Consider the following 21,942-nt stretch of genomic DNA (forward strand, 5'->3'; position numbering starts at 1 on the left):
TGAGACTAAGCCACTGTACTCCAGCCTGGGCAACAGAGCAAGACCTTGTCTCGAAGGAAAAAAAAAAAGAAAAGAGATTATCTCTGAACTGAAAGTCAATGGAAAAAAAAACAAGAAGAAAAAAGATTTATAAAGCCTTCTGAGGGTTAAAAAATAATAAATAAGACTAGGTACAGGGGCTCACACCTGTAATCCCAGCACTTTGGGAGGCCAAGGAGGGTGGATCACAAGGTCAGGAGTTCGAGACCAGCCTGGCCAACATGGTGAAACCCCCTGTCTACTAAAAATACAAAAAAATAGCTGGGCATAGTGGCGGGCACCTGTAATCCCAGCTACTCAGGAGGATAGTTTGAACCCAGGAGGCGGAGGTTGCAGTGAGCCAAGACCATGCCGTTGCACTCCAGCCTGGGTGACAGGGTGAGACTCCATCTCAAAAAATAAAAGTAAAAATAATAATAATAATAAATAAAAAGCAGCATTAAACACACTAGAGTCAAATCCCTCACAGACTTCAAGGGTCTGTCCATGGCCACACATAAATCTGTATGGAGTAGGAAGGTAAAGTTTTTCTTTTGATTCTGTAACACACTTCTTTCTACACTGTGCACATCAGGGAAACATGAGGACATGGAAATTGAGAAGACGGGTTCTAAGATGTCAAGAACAGGTTTAAAGACTCACTGTGGACTGTGTTTGCGCCATGTATTCACTCTCCATTTTATTCAGACGCACATTTGTATCCTCAAGCAATTCTTGAATGTTTTCAGTGTGTTGCTTTTGAAGATCAAACTTTTCCTGTTCCATTTCTGCTACAGCATTGTGAAGCTACATCAGGAAATCAAGAGTTGACTCTTTTACTACTATGGAATTGACTATTTTGTAATTCAGTGGAAAAAATGGTTTCTATATTCCTCTATTTATATATATGATGACCTGAACACCAAAAGATATAAAAAACCACCAGTAAACATTCAAGGTAAAGATATCATATAAAAAGCAGGATCAAGAAACACTTAATTTTTCCTTTACTTTCCTGAATTGAAAATTTTAATGGATGAACAAATATTAAAAGGAATTATCTGCCTCAGGTAGAAATGGTAAATAAATCAGGCAGATAATACAAGTGAACATTACTAGTATTAGTCTGAAATGAGAAAACAGAAACATTATAATATTGTTACTAATTAGGAATATTGTCCCATTGTCCCCATTATTCATCCTATTTGCATGGAATTTTGTACACTAGTAATGTTAAAAACTGCTTTCTCCCCTACCTGCACCTCAAACAAGAAATTACTTCTAGCCATTCCCTAATCTATACAAAAACAGACAAAAAGATCACATTTAATCAGTCAAACAATATGGGTAGGATGACTAAGCAGAATTGTATACTACATGTACAGAGGTCTTTATTTATAAAAATCATTATGTATATACTGTTTAAATGGATGAGCTTTTAAAATTTCTACACAAACTAAGGTAAGGAAAACAAAGGCAAATACAGGAGGTCCAGACAAGCTTCAATGGACATCTTCCAAAAGGGGTTGAAAATCTGTGCTCCCAGCCTTGTGGGCATTCCTTCACTTATCTTAATGGGGGTACAATTCCGAGTCTAACTTCCATTCCCTGCATCCAACCCCACACCTACCCAATAGGAGAAGAGACCAGGAGTCCAAACAGTCCAAATGATATATTTGGCTTTTTGTTTTTGTTTTTGTTTTGAGATGGAGTCTCACTCTGTCACCCAGGCTGGAGTGCAGTGGTGCAATCTCGGCTCAGTGCAACCTCCGCCTCCCAGGTTCACATGATTCTCCTGCCTCAGCCTCCCAAGTAGCTGGGATCAAAGGCAGCCGCCAAAACATCTGGCTAATTTTTTATATTTTTAGTAGAGCCGGGGTTTCACCATGTTGGTCAGCCTGGTCTCGAACTCCTACCCTCAAGTGATCCACCCGCCTCAGCCTCCCAAAGTGCTGGGATTACAGGTGTGAGCCACCGTGCCTGGCCCCAAATAATACATTTGATTCACTACCTATATATAGGGAACAGAGAAAGGACAAATAGAGGCAGTGTGGACTCTTATTTGACTAGGAAGATACTGGAAGGACAGGGAAAACCTGTGAGAGATGGAAGCTAGGGCAGAATGCAGGCAATAATTATGATAATTGTACTGGTAAAGGTCTCAAGAACGCTTCTTCTAGTTTCTAGCTGAATAGGAAGAATGAGGATGCTCAGTAATAGCCATACAGAAGACTCCTGGATTTTGCAAGTTTAACATACACAGTTTTGATTATTCGTAAGTGGTCCCCGAAATCCCTGATGTATCTAATTTTTAGTTCTGCTGAAATAAACATTGTAAAGCAGTATTAGGTCTGTTGTTCAAAAGTGAGTCACATAGCTGGTACAATGCACCCAAATCTCAGTGCTCCTTCACAGCTGTCGAGTGACATGATAGTAACTCAGATAATGGGCTCTAAAGGAGTCACTTAGAATTTTACAGTTGTACTTACAGGAGCAATTATATGATGTAGTGGTTTCCTCATGTTTACGGTCTCCCAAAGCCCCTAGAACATATGCCTGCCAAATGTCAAAAATCTAATAGCCCATCAAAACTTAGTGGTTTCTCACGTGTCTTCCACAGTTGTTTTATAAAGGGACCGTCGCTGTCGGAGGGGTGTCTGTAAGTCAGTCTACAACACTCATCCAAGGAATTTGTAGTTGAGACTACAAGGGTAAAAATGGCACTGGCAAAAACAACTATGCTATTACTTGGCTGATGTGTTTGAGGACTAGATAGGCATCTGGTCTCATAGTCTAACCAGAGGTGATTAAAATGTATTCATTCAACAAATTTTATTAGTACCTGCTATGTATCAGGCATAATGCATCAGTGAGCACTTTCCCAAACCTAACAATGAATTGGAGTCCAGGTCACTCAGTCTAGGAGGCTTTAAAGGGCAAACGTTCCTTTAAGGGATAAACTATCTTAGTAGCAAATATTATTAGGCTATAGGATACAAATCTTGCTGGAGTTTACGAAACCATAGGAAATAACAATGAGTTGATCCATAGGAATTCTCAAGAAGAATTTTCACCCAGAGTTTGATAATGGGTACAGGAGACACCAATGCCCTTCCCAGCATCCTACATATTCGTCTTTAACCATATAGTTGGCTCATGCCAGAGGAGACCCAGAGGCAACAGAAATATGTCCCAAATAAAGGGAAAAGTATTACAAAACCCCACAGATCAATAGCGCAGCCACTGTGGAAAACACTTTGGCAGTTCCTCAAAAAATTTATCAAAAAGATACACAGAGTTACCACATAACCCAGGAATCCTACTCCTAGGACTACACCTAACAGAATGTAAAAACACACACAAATGTTCACAGCAACATTATTCACGATATCCAAAAAGTGGAGTCAACTCAAATGTCTATCAACTGATGAATGGATAGGCAAAATGTGGTCTATCCATACAACGCAATATTATTTGACCATAAAACTGATTGAACTATTGATTCATGCTACAGTGAGGGTGAAACTTAAAAACATTACGGTAAGTGATAGAAGCCAGTCACAAAATGCCACATATTATATTATTGTATTTATATGAGATATCTAGAATAGGCAAATCTATAAAGACAAAAAGTAGATTGGTGGTTGAAGAGCCTGGGGTGTGGGGAGTGGTAACTGACTGCTGATGGATAAAGGTTTCTTTCTAGGGCAATGAAAATGGTCTGTAAATTATATTGTGGTGGAAGTTGCACAACTTTGTGAATACATCAAAAAAAACCAATGAATTGTATACTTTAAGAAGGTGAATTTTATGGCATGTAAATCATAACTCAATATTTTTTAAAGGCCCACAGAACAGCAAAACGTGTTGACAGCTGGGGCAAAAGTCAAGACAGGAAGAAGAATTGTGAGAAAAGATGAGGCTTGAAAGATCACCAGAGTCTTTATCATGAAAAGCCTTGTAAGTCCTAAGAACTAAGGAAACAATGGGAGCCACTAGGACAATGGGAAACACTAGAGTGATTTAAACATGATTGTGAGGTCAACCAGATTTGTGTTTGTGAAAGACCAATTTGGCTGTATTGTGGGACATGGAATGACGACGGACAGACTGGAGGTAGAGGCCAGTTACAGGTGATCTAGGCAAGAGACAGGGGTCTCCTGAACTAAGGAAGGAAGAGTGGTAGATACATTCAAAAGATGGATAATTAACAGAACTTGGCAAGGCATTAGATGTGTGAGCTGAAGCAAAAAGAAGAGTCTTTAAGTAGCTGAGTTGATCCCTATCCCATAGAGAATACCCTACTGGGTAGGTATATCCCTCCATGGGATAGGCATCTCCATGGGATAGGTATTCTCCATGGGATAGGGAAAAAGGGAATACCCATTTTAGCAACAAACAAAGAAGATGAAGTTTAAGGACAATGATGGAATTCAGACCAAGGAGAGATTTTAAATAGGTAGTTGAATAACTGGGACTTAAGGTGAGAGACATAGGACGCATATTTCTATTAGGGAATATACACACACACATACATATATCACCTTGTCCATGTAGAATACATAATAATTGTTGAATGAATGACTACATAAATAACAAAGTGTATCTATCATGTGCTTATTAATTTTGGTGCCTGTCCTGCTTGTACTCAGTTTTCATCTCAGCCCAGATTTACATAAAATTACACTACACACACACACACACAGCCTTCAGTGAGGGGGCAGTTACAGTGGCTCACACCTGTAATCCCAGCCCTTTGGAAGGCCAAGGCGGAAGGATCACTTGAGGCCAGGAGTTCGATACCAGCCTGGCCAACATGGAAAAACCCCATATCTACAAAAACTACAAAAATTAGCCAGGCAGTGGTGGCCACACCTGTTATTCCAGCTACTTGGGAGGCTGAGGCATGAGAAGAGCTTGAATCCAGGAGGCGAAGGTTGCAGTGAGCTAAGATTGCACCACTGCTCTCCAGCCTGGGTGACAGGGCAAGACTCTAAAAAAAAAAAAAAAAAAAAAACTTCAAGCAGGTTTACGTATTTACACATCCACTATTTATTGTATAACTAGAAAAAAAGCTTTACTAATCCAGCAGAAAGAAAAAGACGTACCCTTGTAAGTGGCAGAAGCCTCTTCTCTTCAAATACCTGACAATTTAAACTAGAATATATGAAACTAGGGAATTCAGACAAAGGAAAGAAGGGGACTTGCTAGGTACACAATGTCATTGAAGCAAATACAAAAATATGCCAAATTTATAGAAAAGATAAAACCAAAACGTGAGAAAGAAAAACCACATGACTAGAAATAACAAAATAAAAACTAGAAAAGAACCAACTAAAAAGCAATCTATAGATTCAACACTATCCTATCAAATTACCAATGTCATTTTTTACAGAATTAGAAAAAATGATTCTAAGATTCATATGGAACCAAAAAAGAGCCTGAATAGTTAAAGAAATCCTAAGCAAGAAGAATAAGTCAGGCATGGTGCCTGACTCCTGTAATCTCAGCACTACTGGGAGGCTGAGGCAGGAGGATCGCTTGAGGTCAGGAGTTCAAGACAAGCCTGGGCAACATAGTGAGACCCCACCTCTACAAAAAAAAGTTTTAAATTAGCCAGGTGTGGTAATGCACACCTGTAGTCCCAGCTACTCAGGAGACTGAGGCAGGAGGATCACTTGAGCCCAGGAGCTCAAGGCTGTGGTGAGCTGTTATGGTGCCATTGCACTCCAGACTGGGTGACAGAGCAAGACCCTGTCTCAAAAACAAAATAAAACAAAAGAACAAGGCCAGTGGGAATCACATTACCCAACTTAAAACTATGTTATAAGGCTACAATAACCAAAACCACATGGTACTAGCATAAAAACAGACACATAGACCGATGAAACAGAAGAGAGAACCCAGAAATAATGATGCACACCTACAACCATCTGATCTTTGACAAAGTTGACCAAAAAAATGGAGAAAGGACCCCTTATCCAATAAATGGGACTGAGAAAACTGGCTAGTCATATGCAGAAGAATGAAACTGGATACCCCACAAAACACAAAAATTAACTCAGGATAGATTAAAGACTTAAGTATAAGACTTAAAACTATAAAAATCCTAGAAGAAAACCTAGGAAGTACCATTCTAGACATTGACCGTGGTAAAGAATTTATGATTAAATCCCCAAAAGCAATTGCAACAAAAATAAAAAATGGACAAGTGGGACGTAATTAAAATAAAGAACTTTTGCACAGCAAAAGAAACTATCAAGTAAACAGATAACTCACAGAATGGGAGAAAATATTTGCAAACTATGTATCTGACAAAGGTCTAATATCCAGAATCTATAAAGAACTCAACAATTCAACAACAAAAAACAAATAACTCCATTAAAAAGTGGGCAAAGGACATGAACAAACAATTCTCAAAAAAAGACATACAAGTGGCCAACAAACATACGAAAAAATGTTCAACATCACACGTCATCAGAGAAATGCAATTTAAAACCACAATGAGATACCACCTCACACCAGTAAAAATGGGTTTTATTTAAAAGATTAAAAACAACAGATGCTGGCAAGGTTGCAGAGAAAAAGGAATGCTTATATACTGTTAGTGGGAACGTAAAGTAGTTAAACCACTGTGGAATGCAGTTTGGAGATTTCTCAGGGAATTTAGAACAACTACCATTTGACCCAACAATCCCATTACTGGGTATATACCCAAAGGAAAATAAGTCATTCTACAAAAAAGGCACATGCGCTTGTATGTTCATTGCCATGCTATCCACAACAGCAAAGACATGGAATCAACCTAGATGTCCATCGATGGTGGATTGGATGAAGAAAATGTGGTACATATACACCATGGAATACTAGATGGCCATAAAAAAATGAAATCATGTCCTTCGCAGCAATGTGGATGCAGCTGGTGGCCATAATCCTAAGCAAATTAATGCAGAAATAGAAAACCAAGCATGTTCTCACTTACAAGTGGGAGCTAAACATTGGTATATATGGACATAAAAATAGGAACAATAGACACTGGGGACTCCTAGAGGAAAGAGGGGGACAAAGGCTGAAAAACTACTGTTGGGCACTATGCTCACTACTTGGATGATGGGATCATTCATATCCCAAACCTCAATGTCACACAATATAACCATGTAACACACCTGCACATCTACCCTCTGAATCTAAAATAAAAGCTGAAATTATTTTAAAAAATGAAATAAAGTATCCATAATATTCAAAGCAATATACAGATTCAATGTAATCCCTATCAAAATATCAATGACATTTTCACAGAAATAGAAAAAGCAATCCTAAAATTTGCATGTAACCACAGAAGATTCTGAATAGCCAAAGCAATCTTAAGCATGAAGAACAAAGGTGGAGGCATCACAGTAACTGACATGAAAATATACTTCAAACTTGTAGTAACTAAAACAGTATGCTATTGGCATAAAAACAGACACACAGACCAATAAAACAGCATGAAGCACCCAGAAAGAAAATCCACACATTTACAGCCAGCTGATTTTTGACAAAAATGCCAAGAACATACAATGGGGAAAGTATAGTCTCTTTAATAAATGGTGCTGGGGAAACTGGATATCCACATGCAGAACAATGAAATTAGACCTGTATTTCTCACCATACACAAAAATCGACTCAAAATGAATTGAAAGACTTAAATGGAAGAACCAAAACTATGGAACTACTAGGAGAAAACATAGAGGAAAAGCTCCATGACATAAATCTAGGCAACAATTTCTATACAGGACCTCAAAGCACAGGCAACAAAAGCATGGAAAAAAAAAAAGACAAATGGGATTACATCAAACTAAAAAGCTTCTGCACGGAAAAAAAAATCAAATCAACAGAGTGAAAAGGCAACCTACAGAATGGGAAAATACATTTGCAAATTATACATCTGATATGGGGTTTATATCCAAAATATATAAGAAACTCAAACAACTCAATAGCAAAAAAACAAATATTCTGATGATTAAAAAATAACCTAATGACTTATTTAGGCCAAGGACCTAAATAGACATTTCTCAAAAGAAGACACAGAAATGGCCAAAAGGTAGATGAAAAATGCTAAACCTCACTAATCATTAGGGAAAGGCAAACCAAACTTACAATGAGATATCATCTAACCATAGTTAGCATGATTATTAATAAAAAGTCGAAAGATAGCAAGTGTTGGTGAGGATATAGAGAAAAGAGAACCCTTATATACTGCTAGAGGGAATACAAATTAGTACAGCCATTAGGGAAAACTGTGTGGTTCCTCAAAAAATTAAAAATAGAACTACCATATGATCCAACAATCCCCCTACTAGATATATATCTGAAGAAAATAAAATCAATATGTCAGAGATATCTGCATTCCCACATTTACTGCAGCATTATTCACAATAGTCAAGATATGAAATCAATGTAAGTGCCCATCAAAGGATGAATGGATAAAGAAAATGTGATAGATACGCACACACACACACACACACAAACACACACACACTGGAATACTATTCATCCATAACAAAGAATGAAATCCTGCCATTTGCAACAACATGGACAAACTTAGAAGGACATTGTGTTCAGTGGAATAAACTGGGAGCAGAAAAACAAATACATAATCACACTCGTGGAATTTTAAAAGTTGAGCTCATAGAAGTAGAGAACAGATAGCGATTACAAGAAGCAGGGGAGGAGAGGGAGGAAAGGGGACAGAGAGAAGTTAAAAAGCAGGTATAATGTTACAGTTATTGATAGGGTTTGGCTGTGTCCCCACCCAAAATCTCATCTTGAATTGTAATCCCCATAATCCCTATGTGTCAAAGGAGAGACCAGGTGGAAGTAACTGCATCATGGGGTCAGTTCCCTCAAGCTGTTCTCATGATAGTGAGTGAGTTCTCATGAGATCCGATGGTTTTATAAGTGTGTGGTAGTTCCTCCTGTGTTCATTCTCCTTGCCGCCTTGTGAAGAAGGTGGCTTGCTTCCCCTTCACCTTCTACCATGACTGTAAGTTTCCTGAGGCCTCCCCAGCCATGCTGAACCGTGAGTCAATTAAAGCTCTTTCCTTTATAAATTACCCAGTCTCAGGCAGTTCTTTATAACAGTATGAAAATGGACTAATACAATAATATAGGAGAAATAAATTATGGTTTTCTAATGCACAGTAGAGTGATTATAGTTTATAATAATGTATTATATATTTCAAAAAGTTAGAAGAGAGGAATTTGAATGTCCTCACCAAAAAGAACTGATAAATGTTTGAGGTGATAGAAATGCTAATTACTCTGATTTTATCAGTATATAAAGTATCTATGTATTGAAATATCACACTGTACCCTAAAAAATGTAAAATCATTACATGTCAATCAAAAATAAAATAAGTTTATACAATAAATTCTAGTCCATATTATATTATCTAAAATTTCAGGAAAGAAATACTCCATGGCCCAAATACAAAATTAAAATGGCTTAATTTCCAAAAACTGTTTTAGTGCTATTTAACTAATTTTGTTTAAAATCTGTTGGCTGATAAGAAATCCAGAACATTAATTAAATTCAAGAGCTAGTCAAAAGAATATTTTCTAAATGAAAACTATTTTATAGACCATAGACTTCCAGAAGAAAATATACCAAAACATGAACAGTAGCTATTTCTAAACAGCCTGGAATTTTAGTTATTTTTTATACTTTTCTGTATATTCTGTGAAATCTATTACTTTTATAATTAAATATGTTACTTGGAAGCATAAACTTTTATGTTTTCCATTAGTATTTTATGTAGCTTACCTTTTTTTCCCAGTCATTATTAAGAGATTCCGTACTTTGTTCACATATCTTTTTTAGCTCTGCAATCTGGTCTTCTTTAGTCTCTCTGATAACCTGACAGTCACGTATCAGTGTCTGAACTGTCAAAAATTTTGAAAACATAGTTAAACCAATTCTAGGTACATAGAGTTTGATGATATAAAATTTAGTGCACCAGTTAGTAGGTAATTCAATTTTTCACCAAGTCTTCTCAATGCTTTCTTCTAAAATATCTTTTATTCCTTGCTCTTTTTCTCGATTTCTACCACCACAGACAGCCTTGGTTAAATTCATCATTACTGGCTCCCTAGACAATTGTAACAGTGTATTGGTCTCAAGCATCATTCCCCTCCAAGGAGTCCTCTGTTGCTTTGAGGAAACCTTTCACCATTATTCTAAGTGAAGTAACTCAGGAATGGAAAACCAAATACCATATGTTTTTACTTATAAGTGGAAGCTGAGCTATGGGTATGCAAAGGAACACAGAATGGTATAATGGACTTTGGAGATTGAGAAGCAGGGGGTGGAAAAGGGGGTGTGGGCTAAAAACTACATATTGGATACAACGTACACTACTTGGGTGATGGGTACACCAAAGTCTCAGACTTCACCACTGTACAATGAATCCATGTAACCAAAACCACTTGTAACCTAAAAGCTACTGAAATTTTAAAAATTTAAATAAATAAAGAGGCCTTTCACTGGTGCAAATCTGGTAGTTATGCCCAGGCTTACAAACGTTCTACAGCTCTTCTCATCTAAAAGATAAGTATAGGTCAAAGCCTCTGACATGGACAACAATTCCTCATGGTTCTGGCCATATCTCTTCCCACTTGCATGTTTTAAACCACTATTATAAACACACCGACCTATATGCAGATTCCTGAGTTCATATTCTTTCTTATATCACTGCCTAAATATGATCATCTATCTACCTAGAATGCCCTTCCCTCCCTTATTGAAAAACTCCTACTCATCCTTAGACTCTCAACTGAAAAATCACACCTTCTTTATGAACCAGTCATAAAGAATCACTAAATCATGATTCACTCAACCAGATTTCTCCCCTTGCAGGGACAGAAAGAAATTCCTCTTTATTCCCATGAAACCTTGAGTATTTCTCAATTAAATCATTTATTAACATTATAGTGATTTACTTGCCTGTTTCCTCTTTAATGAGACTATGTTCATGGAGAAGAAAGAGATTTCAACATTTTATCCACAGGGCATAACAGTGCCACACAGGCAAGTGCTCAAAAAGATGCGTACTGAATGAATAAATAAAGGAACCCCTCCTTTCAATATATTGTTGCTGCTAGATACTTTTAAATCATTTTTGAAGTTTATGTTACTAAAATGAAATAGGTTTTAAATTATATAAAATATTTGCCTTATAAATCATTTCTCTTTCTATCTTCTTTACTAAAATTATTTAAACAGTCACTGATTTAAGTGAAAATGTGTTTAATATATTCATCTCTTCTGGATAGTAAAATAAATTCAGCTCTATTTTTAATTGGATATAATCTTATCATAGCTTACTAAATATGTTTTTATTCATTTACTTCGAGACAGCAAAATTTTTGTAAACATTTCCCTAAAAATTGTTTTCACTCTTATACCTCAACTACACAACAAATAAGGAGAGGAGATGAATCCAAGTTAACCTAATGTGAGTCTTTACCATCTACAATATATTTTACTTTACACTTCCAAAATTAAACTAAGATCTGATTGCAATTCAAAATGCCTTTAGAAACATTATTTTTAAAACCTCATCATTTTTAAACCTTAGGCATGTTTGAATTACCTATTTTGAATCAGGGTAAAGAAGAAGACCTGGAAATAAATTTAAAATATTTTTCTAGACACTGGTAATATTTGGAGAAAAAACCTAAACGAATTTATAATTGCTTTTACCAACATTTAAGGGTGGAAATGAACCTACAAATATTTATTTAATTGGTTAACTTATCTATGTAATGGCTGTCCTAACTTGTCAAAGCCATTATCATTCACTCAGATATACTCAGGTTTGATCTCGGGGAGAGCCAGTAAGTTCCATACAGAAAATCCTAAATGAAAACTTTCCCTTCTCCTTTTCTCTTATTCATTGCCTAGATCTTCTCATTCACTAAATCATGATTCACTCTTAAAAACTTCTTCTTTTCTTCGGTTCCATTCTAACTACTCCCAGTGCCATAATTCAGAAATCCTTCTCATCTTAACATGCAAAATTACAGCAGCACAGAAGCAGAATATCTCTGAGTTGGCAGGGACTTTATATATTATTTATTCTGATCTCACCATTTTATAATGAGTAAACCAAGACCCAGAGACAACTTGCTATCATACATCGGACACTGGTAACAGAGCTGGAATTACAGCCTATGTTTTCTAATAAGTAGAATTCTCTCTCCTTCACTCCATTCTGCCTCTGCCTAACAGACTTGGAATTGGCCTACTCTGTTCAATACACCCTCCATTACCAGGCTACTCCTCCCAAAACATGAGGTCCTAAAACTCACATCTCAAAATCCTTCCCTGGCTCTTTACATCCAGCATCTACAGGACAAAGTTCAAGCTTCTAAATCTAAAATTCAAGGTCATACTTAATCTAGCCCCAAGTCAACTATCTTAATATTTTTAAATCTTTTTTTTTTTTTTTCTGAGACGGAGTCTTGCTCTGTTGCCCAGACTGGAGTGCAGTGGCACGGTCTCGGCTTACTGCAAGCTCCACCTCCCGGGTTCATGCCATTCTCCCGCCTCAGCCTCCTGAGTAGCTGGGACTACAGGTGCCCGCCACCAGGCCCAGCTAATTTTTTGTATTTTTAGTAGAGACAGGGTTTCACTGTGTTAGCCAGGATGGTCTCGATCTCCTGACCTCATGATCCGCCTGCCTCGGCCTCCCAAAGTGCTGGGATTACAGGCGTAAGCCACCGCGCCCGGCCTAAAATCTATCTCTTAATGCATGGGGTATCCACTCTAGCTAAGTAGTTGAGAAGTACCCTTCCTACAACTTACCTATTTCAGCATTCCCATCCCAGTACCTGCAACTCTTCTCTCCAACTAACCAAGACTTTAAAATTTCACAAAATTTTACAGAAGTTCCTTTCCCGAAACAATATTTTCAACACTCTCTCTCATGACCACCTATTGATGTAGATGTTTCAACCCATAATCATAGTCAACTACGGTCAGAGTTAGCTCAAGTGGTTACCTCCTCATGCCGGACTTTCCATCTGTCCATAGTCAACTTAATACTTGATTACATGCTTTCTTTTCCTTCTTAATTAAAGTGCAAATAGGAAATACATTTTAATTTTTTTCTGTCAATCACAATACCAGCAAATACTATCAGACATAAAAGTAGATACTTAATGTAATGAATTTTACTAGATAAAGAAGAATAATTTCCTTTGACTTCCTCATGAAAGCCAGTAAGTCCTAATTCTATGACTGCCCTCAATACTCTATGGCAGCTGTATCCCAATGAGGCTAGAGTTAAGAAGAGGGAGTGAAAGCAACATACTCTTCCAACTCTGTATCTAAACCAACCACCAGTACTACTCCATCACTGTCACTACACAAACACACACACAGACACACACATACACACAAATAAACACAGTTTTTGCCCCTTCATATGGAAGCCTAAATAAATATATCCATTGATGAAACCCCACATAAACATTCCTATCTCATACTATAAAAGGTCAGAAATCAAATTTTATTCTCCACATCACTAAAATAAAATGGAAATGTTATTAAAAGATGTATGTAACAACACAACATCACCTTTCTTTTCAAGCTTTCTAATAGTCTCTTCAGTTTCATGTTGTTTACTCCTGTATAAAGTTTTCAGTTCTTCTATTTCATTATTCTTTCTTTCTAAAATCTGCAAATAAATTTAAAATATTTCAGTATATTGTACTACTTTACATATAGGACACTTTTTTGAATCCTGATATATTTAATTCTAAAACATAAATAGAAAAAGTGATTTTAACAAATATGACTACACTGTGAAATTATACACACACACACACACACACACACACACACACAAAGTAGTATCTCTTATCCACAGCTTTACTGTCTGCTGTTTCAGTTAGATGCGTGTGTTTTTGTGTATGTCCATGTTAATAATTCTAGCCTAGTCAGAAGTTCACGTTTTGCTCTTGCAGCAGCTAGGAGGTAGAATCTATATGATCTGCCACACTTGGAAGCTTCCAAGTTGCCTGAAATCATGAGATTTTCCTCCTTTTGACTAGTGAATATTGCCGCAAATTGGCATTGTAGTGATTTAAGTGACTTTTTAAATTGATTCTCAAATGTCAGTGTTTTGTAAATTAGGTAGAAGTGTTTTGTCCTGAAAGGGAGTTAGGGATTCTTTTTCTCAGATTAACATAAAAATAGCTGAAATTGTATGTGTCTAATATTTCTCTTCACATATTTTTCTTATACTTACGATATCTACTGTTGTTTATCTGCTAGCAAATTCCAGCAGATAATAAGTGAATGATGAATTAGTAGGTATACATTAATAGAAACTCGTAAAGAACCAATCATATAACTTTTCAATGAGCATAATATTTTTGTAAGTCTATCTCAGCTAATCTCATAAATGGTTTCCCCCAAACTGTAAAAATTATATTATAGTGCATTAAGAAAATTATTAAATATACAAGAATAATTATTATCTGAAAGAAATACGTTATCTGAGATTTTCGTATAATAATTTTTAAGGACAGTATAAATAATAATTTAGGTGATTCCCTAAAATATAATTCAGAAATTAAGCTGTCATAAAGTGGCAGAGAGAAGTCATCAGAAACTTGCCAGGTTGGGAGAGTATAATTCATCACATTGCACTGGGATAGAATATTCTTCAGCTGGGCATGTCCCTGGATCCGCCCACAAGCACCCTTCTATCCTCCTAGTGCACAGTAAAAGAATTCCCAGATACATGAGGAGATGACATGTAATCAGCCTCCTTTATATCTAGCTCTGCTACTGTGAATCAGAAAAATCAGCTCAAAATATGTCAAAAATTGCATTAAAATCTATTGTTAATTTATATTATGTCAGAAGTTTTAAATGTAATCATTTAATACAATTTGTGATTTTATACTTAAAAATACATCTATACTCACAAAAACTACAGAAATAACCAAAATGTAAAAAAGATAGCAAGTAAGAGAAAATGCTAATCAAGGGGAAAAAGGAATATCTACTTTTCTTATGGCTGGGGTATATTTCCCATACACCCAAAAGTCAGCTTAACAAGAACAACAGAAAAGAACGGGGCACAGTAGCACATGCATATAGTCAGCTACTCAGGAGGCTTACAGATCACTTGAGCCCAAGAATTCGAGGCTGAAGTGAGCCATGATCATGGATCATGCCTGTGAATAGCCACTGTCCTCCTCCAGCTTGAGCAACATAGCAAGATCCCATCTCTGGATAATAATAGCCATAAGGAAGCAAAAAAGAAAAAGAATGTATACTAATAGGTAAAACACTCTAAATTTTACGCCTTGCCAATTCCTGATGCTTAGAAAATGCCAGACAAGCAGTAAACTGATGAATATACTTTTCAAATCTAGCATAAAGGATTTTATTTATATTTTACTTGGCACTTCAAACTAGTTGCACTGTCTGCTGCAAATAAATTTCAGGATTTATTTTAAAGAGAAATTGCTGGAAAGAATTTTATTATTAAATATGTTACTTTGAGTAAATCTTTGTAACAGACATACCAAGAAACCTATTTCAAATTCCATCACCATAATTTTTCCAAATAAATTTTTATATTCATTTATCTTATACATCAATAGACTCTATTTCAATTGTACATGTTATATTGAAATTATATTACTGACTCTCTAACATACTTATGATAGAGAACTATTATCTAAACAATTTAAACTAAAGTAAAACTCTAGTAAGAGCAAAAAAATTTGCCTGTAATATCTGAATGGGTGAGAGGAAATTGGAAAAGGAGAGTTCAGTTTTTTTTTCTCTAATATCCAGTCAGTGGTTTCCTCCTTATTGCTTTGAAGGACAAGCCAAATACGTATTTTACGAAATATTAATATATATATATTAAGCTTTTAAGAAAGCTTGGATACATAATCCTGATGCTGTAACTACTGCAACTACCTGCCTCTGTCTCTAGTATTCAGTTTTGGGAAGCAGAATCATAGGCTTAGTTTTGAAACATTAAATGCAAAGTTTCCATTTGGATCAACCTCCATGTATTTCAAAAAAACACATACATACATTATTATCACTAAATGTTTTAATCATTACTAAAATATAGTAACAACCCAAATCCCATATAGGATAACCATAATTAACAATTTTTGCTGTGCCAGCTAAGAAAAAAAATAAGTTTTATTTGAAAATACAGGCTGAAAGATTAGAAAGCATCAATCCCAATGAGCTACTTGAAAAACAAGCCTTTATTGTCAGTGCCAGCACTAAAATGCATACAAGTCCAAGAGTTCCTTTTTAAATTAAAAAGGAAATTTAATTACCAGAAAACCAAAAGAATATTAGAATAAAACAAATTCTAATATTTACCATTGATGTCTTATTTCAACTTTCATGAAAGGTAATGACAGAATGCAGATAAAAGACTATAAGAAGGTCAGCCTAAATGCAATAGTTAAAGAAGGACTAAAAGGTAATGTAAACATAAGGTTTTAAATAAACACATATGTTTAGCTAATAAAGTTAAAAAATCAACTTTTGCTGGGATATTAGTTTAGCATATTCCACTTATAACAGAATGTCATAAAGTACATAAATAAGTGGATGGATGGTTGGATGAATGGATGGATAACTGGATGGATCATCATAAAACCTAGAATATTTTTAGTGTTCAATATAATTAAAACACGAGATATATATCCTACCTTCTGAACGTCAGCATCATGTTTCTGTTGCAGTTTAAGCTTTTCTTCATGAAATTTAGCTTCCATCATTTTTGTTTTCATGTCCAGCTTCAAGAAAAATATTTCAAGGGTGTTATTAATTTACTTTCCCTTTGGCAAAAAATACACAATTAAACTAAAATAATTCCCTATAAAAAAGACAGTTATCATTTTCCACCTTTACCTTGTAGTCACAGATTCTAGCAATCACATTACATATACCAATATGTTTATTTCAGTCCTCTAATTACTTTCAAACTAGTTAAAAGTCTTTAAAATAAATTTCACCTGGTAGGCAAAACTGACAATATAAAGTACAGATTCACTACTCTCCCCATTCTCTCCCGCACAAAAGAGAAAGGCATTTTAAAGTGATATTTTGCTTTTACATTTAAATCCACACAGTATTTTACTCTTCATTATTTTTCATTTCAGTAAGTCTCTTCCAACCTTTTATTTTTTTTCTTTGATCTACTTGCTCATTTTAAAATACTCTAATTAACCTACATATGTAAATATGACTTGAGAATGAATATCCATAAAAATGGCAAATTACTGATTAGTGCATATCTTTCGACAGTTTTTCAGTTCTCTCTCCCGGAATCATAGACCCCCGCTCCCTCAAGGGAGTGACTTTATCTCCTTCCAAGCATTCCTTAACTTCTATCCTCTCCAAACCAACACCACATGCAAAGGTGCTCTGAGCAAAGCCAAAAATGTAACCAATCTTGTTAATATAAGAAGTGTATCCTAGAATTAAAAGAGCAGTAGTGACAGGTTTCAAGAAGAGCAACATAAAATTGATTATCTCAAATGTGAAAGTATTTGGCCACATGATTCCTCACAATTTAAGAGAGTTAAGTATTATACATTGGAGTCTGGCAGACCTCTTTTCCAACTCTAATTCCAATCCCACCATATATGCACTGTTGTGACTTTGAGCAAGTGACCCTTTGACACTCTAGTTCCTCTTCTGCTAATTAAGGAAAAGTATCCTTACCTCAGTGGATTGTGAAAATCATATTCAATAAAATAATTTAAATGACCATACCCAGGACAATGTGTGGCACAAAGTAAGTATGCAAAAATATCAATCAACCACATTTAGGAAAAACATTTTAATATTATTAATGTACCTTCAAAATATTTTCTTGAAAATTTTTGAAATACACTTTATATTTTCAATTACTTTTTCAAATACAAAATAAATTTAGCAAGATAAACATATATATCATATTAACATATCAAACTGAGATTTTATATTTCACAAACAAAAGTTAACATAATACAAATTCATGACTTAAATGTTATGAATGGTGGAGAAAGAGACAGTTAACCATTTGCTATGCAAAAAAAAAATTCAATTCCCTTGCCTCTAAATCACACAATATTTCTTCTTCGTTTTTGCAGAAAGGAGGCTAGACAATCTAATTCCATGTAAAGATCCTTCACAGAAGCATTTTTGGGGTCTATTAAAAGGGAACTAAAGCCAAAAAACAGTATGACAAAGCTGGCCAGGTCTAAGAGACATGATTCATTGCCAGATCTTCCCATAACACCTTCTAGAGAACTTGTCATACCCTCAGCTTTTGAGGGTAAGCCCTAAATACCATGTGAGTGTGCTACCATAACCCCAACCCAACACCTCTCACCGGCCCTACCTCATTATTTATTGACCAAGTTAGGAATAAATACCTGAGATATGCTTAAGCAATCCATTAGCTAGCAAAAATTCATTCAGATTCTCTCTCAAGAATCTGAACTAACACACCAAGTTAGCTATTTTGGGGAGCAAACCCAAGTTCTAAAGTGCAGCAACCAAGAGAAAGCAGGCCAATCCAGTATATAGAAAAAAGTAGAGCAAATACACAAAGATTAGAAATCAGATAGCATCTGAAATACGAGGGAAGCAAACTCAGGCTCCAACAATCTCAATGACACTAGGGTTAGTTGAACTCAAAAGGATTTTTGTGTATCTTTTTATTTTATGTAGCTTGATGGATCTCTGTTCTTACAACCAAAGATATTTATCTAAATTCTTCTGGTTATAACTTTTTGCCTTGGCATAATATTAAACTTAAAGAAAAGTTGCAATAATAGCACAAGGAACTCCCACATGCCCTTTACCCAGATTTACCAATTTTTTATATTTTGCCCTATATGCTTTGTCATTTTATGTCTATATCTACCTCTACATATATATAAATGCATACATATTACTTCCTCAATTATTTGTAAATTAGAAGCATCCTGACTCTTTATCCCTAAAAACTTCAATATATATTTCCTTAGAACAAGAACACTGTCTTTGATAACCAAAGCGTGGTTATCAAATTGAGGAAATGTAATATTAACACAATGATATTATCTACTGCACAGTTTATACTCAAGTTTTACAAATTATCACAGTAATGTCATTTATAGCTATTATTTTTCATAATCCAGGATCCAACCAAGAATCACGCATTGCTTTTAGTTGTCACATCAACTATTTATTTCTCCTTTAATCTGGAACAGCCTTTCTTCGTGTTTAGTGACCTTGACATTTTTTAAGAGTACAGACCATTATTAAATGTCTCTCCATTAGGATTTGTCTGATGTTTCCTCATGACTAGGTTTATGAGATTTTGGCAAGAATGACACTAAAGTGATACTGTGTCCTTTTTCATTGCATCATATTAGAAGGAGGCTAGTTTGTCCCAATATCTCCAATGTACAGCTCAGTAACTTGGTTAAGACAGTGAGCACCAAGTTACTCTAAGGGTAATATTACAAAGAAAGTCTCTCCACTGCCATCCTTTTAAAAAGTTAAGAGTATCTCATCTCTGGAAACTCTTACCTTGATGCTACAGAATACCTCTATATTTCCACCCTGTACTCTAAAGTAGAAATCCTGGATGTATTATGTACAACTAGGGCATGATGCCTGATGAAACATCAGGATTAGAATATAGAAACAATCTTGCTACTATATTATATAAAGACAGTATAAGGATGCAGATTTAGATGTAGATGTAGATATAAATATAGATATGTACCTATGTGTTCATCTATATAGACTGAAATTGAAAAACATTTCTAATTAGTTTGACCTCCAAGGAAGCCTGACTTCAAAAAACAATTAAGTTTTCTTTTTCTGACATCAGAATATACATTATCAATTTCAAATGTAAGATGTAAAAATTAGGCTTGCAGATCTACTTCAGGCTATAATGAAGCAGGGTACCACACTAACCTCCCACTGTTAACCATAAAATGGGATAAAATATATGAGATAACCATTCTCAAGTATTGGACAATAGGTAATGCAGTACTGTGATCCTCAAGAATTGAAGACCACGATAGTCCCAACTTTCCGCCTGGGTACAACAACTGGAGTCCATGTGGAGCACCACAGGCCTACTGAGCTGAGAAAGCAGAGGTCAGAGTTCTGGGCAGTTAAAGAATCTTAAATGCAGGGCACTAAAAGAGGTATAAGCTTCCCAGAAGATTTCCCTGTCACTCCTCAACCACAGGCTGATGGCTGGGATGTGTGCACCCTGGGTGAATAACAAAACATTACTGCTACAAAGTAGAAAATGTAACAGCTGCTACAGGTTAAAGTGCTGGGAAGCACCAAAGACCTGCCCAGCCAGGTGGAGACAGCTTCCTAACAACTTGCAAATACCTGGGAATTCAGCTGAAACAACATAAAGGCCACACCTTAGGACTACTCTAAACCTACCTACAAGGACTGAAAGCAAGCCTCAGAAAGATAGTTTGTAAGACAGGTCCCATGGTGTTGGATAATATCTTTGGCTTTCTATGTATTTGCCTTAACAGAATGTAAAAACCAAGTCTACACAACTTAAAGGTGATTAACTAGTAATTGAACAGCCTATAAGAACAACAACAACAAAAAAATTCTATGGAGAAAAATAACAGAATCCAGAGTCCCTACAAGGTATCAACCACAAGGTCCTTTATCTAGAAAGTAATAAAGATGCACCAAAAAAATAAAAAAGAAAAGAAAATTTTGTCCTTAGGCAAAATCAATATAAATAAATAAGTTAATAAGGCCCAAGATGACTCTACTTCCGCACACCACAGTTTAAAGAAGTTCATATAAATACCTTCAAAGAACTAAAGGAAAACATATTCAAAAATTAAAGGAAAATATTATTTTAATGAAAGAACGGATAGGGGATCTCAGCAGATAAATGGAAATTATAAAAAGGAAACAAATGAAAATTCCAGAATCAAAAAGTGCAATAATTCAAAGGAACAAAAATTCACTAGATGAGCTTAATGGATTAGAGAGAACAGATAAATGAGTCTGTAAATTTGATGACAGAACAACAGAAATTATCTGACAGAAAAAAAGATTGAAGAATTGATTTTTAAAAATCAGTAACACTTTGGAAACTGTGAAACAAAATCCAAGAGTCTAATATACATGTAATTGGGGTTCCTATAGAAGCAAATAAGAATAGGGAAAGATTATTTAAAGAAATAATGGCCAAAAATTTCCCAAGTTTGATAAAATATAAAAATACTGACTTAGAGAACAAGATGCTCAATCAACTCTGTGCAGGATAAATGCAAGAAAACAACACCTAGAAACATCACAAACTGCTGAAAAACAAAAACAAAAAGAAAAATCTTGGCTGGGCACGGTGGCTCACGCCTGTAATCCCAGCACTTTGGGAGGCCAAGGCAGGCAGATCACAAGGTCAAGAGTTCGAGGCCATCCTGGCCAACATGGTGAAACCCCGTCTCTACTAAAAATACAAAAATTAGCTGGGCGTGGTGGCACGTGCCTGTAGTCTCAGGTACTCAGGAGGCTGAGGCAGGAGAATCGCTTGAACCCAGGAGGCAGAGGTTGCAGTGAGCCAAGATCGTGCCACTGCACTCAAGCCTGGTGACAGAAGTGAGGCTCTGTCTAAAAAAAAAAAAAAAAGAAAAAAAAAAGAAAAATCTTAAAAGCAGCCAGAGGAAAACAGGCATTACATTCAGAGAAACAACAGGCTCCCCAACAGAAACAATGGAAACCAGAGGACAAAGGAATAACATCTTAGAAGTGCTAAAAGAAAAATTCAGATGACTTAACTCATCACCAGTAGAACTGCACTAAAACAAATAGTAAAAGGTATTCTTAAAGATGAAAACTTAGAAACTCTG

The 21,942-nt window shown here is 35.7% G+C and overlaps 1 protein-coding gene across 25 annotated transcripts in view; it reads right to left on the minus strand.

The window, feature by feature from the left end:
* The window catches only part of CEP112 (centrosomal protein 112), a 554,108-nt gene that overhangs the window by 415,041 nt on the left and 117,125 nt on the right, over positions 1–21,942 (minus strand). For 18 of the 25 annotated variants that reach the window (XM_063599331.1, XM_063599328.1, XM_063599327.1 and 15 more), the window contains 4 exons: positions 16,765–16,851; positions 13,640–13,739; positions 9,824–9,942; positions 682–825 (listed from right to left, as the gene is read on the minus strand). In XM_063599331.1, the coding sequence (XP_063455401.1) occupies positions 682–825; positions 9,824–9,942; positions 13,640–13,739; positions 16,765–16,851 (450 nt within the window). The remainder of the gene's footprint in view (positions 1–681; positions 826–9,823; positions 9,943–13,639; positions 13,740–16,764; positions 16,852–21,942) is intronic. The other 7 variants (XM_055101879.2, XM_055101875.2, XM_063599333.1 and 4 more) reach the window with 1 other exon arrangement.

The sequence above is a fragment of the Pan paniscus genome, chromosome 19 (genome assembly GCF_029289425.2).
Source record: "Pan paniscus chromosome 19, NHGRI_mPanPan1-v2.0_pri, whole genome shotgun sequence".
In the NCBI taxonomy this organism is placed as follows: domain Eukaryota; kingdom Metazoa; phylum Chordata; class Mammalia; order Primates; family Hominidae; genus Pan; species Pan paniscus.